The following is a 4,773-nucleotide window of genomic DNA, read 5'->3' as shown; positions in this document are numbered from 1 at the left end:
GTCGGAGCGACAGTCGGATGAGCTGTAAGCACGCGCTCCACATCGCGCTCCGCTTGCTCCGGCCGGGAGGCACGGAGCTCACCCGTCACCCGTCCGCCAACCAGGGGGGCAACGCGTACCTTCTACCGCAACCGGCAATTCGCCTGCCCCGTAACAAAGTCGCATTAATAACTTCCCCACGCAGATTTGCAAGCGAGGCAACGTGGGCACATTTCATCATATATCGTGATCTTTATCATGCCCCGCCGTACTCTAAATTAGAGGAGCCTGGAACGTTTCCCACCCCGGGTGACCTGATTTAATCCCTCCGCCGCAGGCCTAGAGAGTCGCGAGGGGGAACGGAGCGATGGCCGCGCTCAGCGGGACTCGCCGCTCGCGCCAACTGCCGGGGTCCGAGTAAGGGCTGCGGAGCTGGAAGGAGAGCGCCCCCGTTCCGACGGCAAAGCGGACACTTTCCGTCGGTTTCGCGTCACCTCGGGAGGTGGCAACATGAAAAACTCGAGCCGGCCCTTGGGTCGGCCTGGAATTGTGCTGTTGCTGGTGAGCTGCCCCCTCCTGGTCATGTTGCAGAGCGCACCCAGCACAGCTCAGAGCGGCCACCTTGGCGAGAACGACCCAGACAGGTGCATGAGGCATCACTTCGTGGAGACCATCACCCACCCCATCTACAAGTGCAGCTCCAAGGTAAGACATGCTAGCTTCATTTGCACAGCCATTAAATACCCTTAGAGGTGGAGACTGACCTTGCCTCAAATTAACAACATTTACATTTACATTGATTTATTTAGCAGACGCTTTCCTCCAAAGCGACTTCCGATGAACTCTATGTAGTGTGATCAACCCACCCACCTTATTTACCAAGGCGACTTACACTGCTAGATACACTCCGTCTATTCGTCCATACATCACGATCGCAAAGCGTCGTAATTCGATGAATGTTTAAAAAAGACGGCGAGCCACCGGGACACTAACAGTTCAGCTCGGAGCTCGTCTGCCTTCCGAAGCTGCTGTACTCTAGCGTTAAGGTTGTCGACATTGTCGGCGGCAGCCTAAGAGAGACAGGGCCGGTTCCACCGTCACGTAAGAGCTCATCTGCCTTTAATATTAATTACATAGCTACAGTTTAAAAATATACCAGCCTTTTAGCGCACTGCCAAAGCATAATATCTCCTCAAAATATCCCAAGGTTTTTTATTAATAACATCCTGTTCTCTTGTTTGCCCTCAGCTTTCTGTATCATTTACACAGCGAGGGATATTTAAAGGGCAGGATTCACTTCGTGTCTATGATTCATTATTTCCACCATTGGCTCTTCGTGGATCGCTCGCTGGCTATATGAGGAAAAGATTAGCGGGAAGCAAAACTGCCAACTCAAACCGGAGCGAAACTGCTCCGTTTTTGTCCGTGCGAGAAAAAGCTACTTGTGCTGCATTTTTGTTGCATAAGGTCCTTTTATTCTCTTTTTGTGAGCCGTTTTACAGTTTTTCCAGGAAAAAAATCTGCCCACAAGTAGACTGCCTTACAATCCAGCCAACTATAATCCACCTAATTGTATTAAAAGGCTCAGTCAGTGGCCCAAATCCAGTACTCCACTGTAACAGCTGAGCTATATCCATGGGTCTTCACTTAGCAGCAGACCACCTGGATCGGTGTGTATTGTACTATACTCTATATATACTGTACATACAATATATACATGCAAATACAGTATATGTATACACACACACACACACACACACACACCGAAGCCGCTTGTCCTGAGCAGGGTTGCAGTGAGCCGGAGCTGAACCCGGCAACACGGGGCGCAAGGATGGAGGAGGAGGGGACACACCCAGGGTGGGACACTAGTCCATTGCAGGGTGTATAACTGTACGTATGACATGTATACATACACATGTATATCCAGACAGACACTATATATATATATATATATATATATGTGTGTGTGTGTGTAAATATTCTACAGTATATACTGTATGCAAAAAATTCCATTGAACAGATTTTTATTGTCCCACTGGGTGAAGAGTTATGTTACAAAAAGATCTCATATGTGTCACCCAGCGGGGCAATGAATATTTATGCGCAAGGGAATTTTTTGTTTTTACATTTAGAAGGTGTAACACAAGCAACTTACTATGTGAAATGAATTGATGCTGAATAGAGCAGGACAGCGCGCCACAAAATATTTGATTTTTCTTCATTGCTCCCACACTCGATACACACTTACATGATCCTGCTGACTTCAGAGAGCCGTGAGATTATTTTCATTTGCCGTAAAATAGTTGCATCAGAAAATGTTTGTCGGCCACTGCCGTACAATAACGGCGCGTTTCACCTTGGGTAAGAAGAATGAGGTGTTTACGCTTCTGCAAACATAATTTTATTCACTTTGCATTTAACCAGATGACTGGGACTCATGATTAGTAGTAGTCCTCCGTTGGAATAATTAAACTGTTATTCATAATTTGACGTCCATCCGTGTAAATATCGATACGCTCTTCAAATAAATATTGGAACACGGGGCTTTCGGTGAGCTGGAGATTTCCCGCGTGAGTCGAGGGAGAACTCCTTCTACACACGAAGCGGTGAAGTCCGGGTGCCGGATATGATGTGTGGGACAAAGGAGGGCCACAACGGCATTTCCCAAGGACGTGCTTTAGCAGGGGTTTCGTGCCGGTGGGAGACGGGCTCCCTTCCTACCTTGACACGGGTGCAAGGGCAGCGTGTGAGCACAGAGCGGGGCATTGTTCGCTAGCCGGGAACTTCCTTCACCTACTTATCTCACTCTAGTCTGGAGAGCAGGTGCACGTCGGGGGGGGGGGGATTGCTTCCCTGCTGCTCGGTGGAGGATTTTCTTATGCTCGGCACACGGAACCAGCCCTGTCTCCTCCAAACACGCTTAGACACGGAGAATCGTTGACCGAATTTTGGCTGTTTCAGCTTTTCCTGAAATTCTTCTCAAGAATGGACAACCATCGCAAGCCCTTGGAACAGTGCTTCACAAACCGTATTGTTGATGACACCCCTTGAGTACAATCTTGTCCTGGCCTGGTAGCGTTAAATGTGCAGTGTCTCACACACACACACACACACACACACACACACACACACACACACACACACACACACACACACACACACATTGACTGAAACCGCTTGTCCCGAGCGGGGTCGCGGCGAACCGAAGCCTAACCCGGCAACACAGGGCGCGGGGCTGGAGGGGGAGGGGACGCACCCAGGACGGGGCGCCGGTCCATCACAAGACACCCCAAGCGGGACTCGAACCCCAGCCCCGCCAGAGAGCAGACACAGGCCAAACTCACCGTACCGCCGCATCCCCCTTCTGCAGTGTTAATAACTCAAAATTTTGTGTTTATTCATATTGTTTTATTCAGTTAATTACCGACACATAATGAGTTTTGAATCGGACAGAAAAAGAACAAATTCATTTTCTTTTACTGATGCCGTGCTGCGGCAGTCAAGAACGGTCTTGCCGACCATCGCTTGGGTCATGACCAGGGCTGCGGGAATCATTTCCCTTGAAAGTCCTACTATCCAGAAAAGAGATGTGTGCGGAGCTAAAGGGTTTAATGGCCGGATGTCTAAAATGTTGTAAAAGATGTGATTTACAATAATAACGGTGAGCTCAAAAGCAGCGCTGATGTAAAAGCGCTCGTTCCGGTTCGCGTACGCTTTGCACCGTGACCTGTGCTTTGTGACGATGCCGTGTCTCCTCCGGCCCCCAGATGGCGCTGCTGGCGCGATGCGAGGGCCACTGCGGCCGCAGCTCCCGCTCCGAGCCCCTCATCTCCTTCAGCTCCGTGCTGAAGCAGCCCTTCCAGAGCTCCTGCGCCTGCTGCCGCCCCCACTCCTCCAAGCTGAAAGCCGTGCGTCTCCGTTGCTCCGGCGGCCTGCGCATCACTGCCACCTACCGCTATATCCTATCGTGCAGCTGCGAGGAGTGCAGCTGAACCTTGGGGGGGGGCTGGACTTCCTCCACCAACAGGAAGAGTCGGAACCCGACGCCGAAACTCAGACCGTCACGCCTCACGAAAAGCACCGATTACGAAACGTTTTCAAAGGAAAGTCTTCAGAACTGTGGAACCCGTCTCCCCCCGGCAGCACGATGTTGTTCAGCACGTCACATTGCTGTAGGCTGTAGGCTTTCAAGATTATGGATTGTGGCTCCGCAACGTCTGCTGTGTTAGGAACCGGAAAGCTGCGCGTGGCCCTCGCGGAAATGACGAGCGCTCGGAACGGCCCTCGGCACTACGCAAAAGCATCGCCGATAGAATCGGAACCACAGGTGCATTGTGGGTATGAGGGTCACAGGATTTATTCGGAATTGACACACCCAGGACGGGACGCCAGTCCGTCGCAAGGCACCCCAAGCGGGACTCGAACTCCAGACCCACCGGAGAGCAGGACCCAGCCAAACTTGCTGCACCACTGCACCCCCCCCCCAAATTAAAAAATGTAATTTTTAAATACTGCCACGTTCATGTTACATTCAGTTCAGCTTGATAACAGCCCCTTCAATCTCACATTGCAGCAATGGTGAAATAGCACTAAAGATTTTACAGTAAAACTCACAGCTTGGGGGTGTCAGATGAAAAGTTTCACGTTCTAGTACAAGCGTTCTCCCCTCGAGAAGGAGAAATAGTGTACAATCGTAGGTTCGGTGATGGAACTCAAATAGTAAGAGCTGCCACCAGTAACAATCACTGCTCTCTTCTGCTCTCTGCAATAAACTTCTTGCACATTTTTTTGCTT

At 50.4% G+C, this 4,773-nt stretch overlaps 1 protein-coding gene across 1 annotated transcript; it reads left to right on the top strand.

The window, feature by feature from the left end:
• The first annotated feature begins 424 nt into the window (after positions 1-424).
• On the top strand, positions 425-4,403 carry LOC108920529 (norrin-like). Its single transcript, XM_018729310.2, has 2 exons — positions 425-684; positions 3,747-4,403. Exons 1-2 carry the CDS (start codon positions 490-492, stop codon positions 3,969-3,971), a joined length of 420 nt encoding a protein of 139 aa, XP_018584826.1. The 5' UTR covers positions 425-489; the 3' UTR covers positions 3,972-4,403.
• The last annotated feature ends 370 nt before the right edge of the window (positions 4,404-4,773 follow it).

The sequence above is a fragment of the Scleropages formosus genome, chromosome 14, assembly GCF_900964775.1.
Source record: "Scleropages formosus chromosome 14, fSclFor1.1, whole genome shotgun sequence".
Classification (NCBI taxonomy): Eukaryota; Metazoa; Chordata; class Actinopteri; order Osteoglossiformes; family Osteoglossidae; genus Scleropages; species Scleropages formosus.
The sequence above is the reverse complement of the archived record's forward strand: the minus strand, read 5'-3'. Positions and strand labels throughout refer to the sequence as shown.

Excerpts from the sequence above, each read along its gene's own strand:
- LOC108920529 (XM_018729310.2), top strand. The coding sequence starts at position 490 with ATGAAAAACTCGAGCCGGCCCTTGGGTCGGCCTGGAATTGTGCTGTTG. Across the intron at positions 685-3,746 it reads TCTACAAGTGCAGCTCCAAG|ATGGCGCTGCTGGCGCGATG; the intron begins GTAAGACATGCT and ends TCCGGCCCCCAG.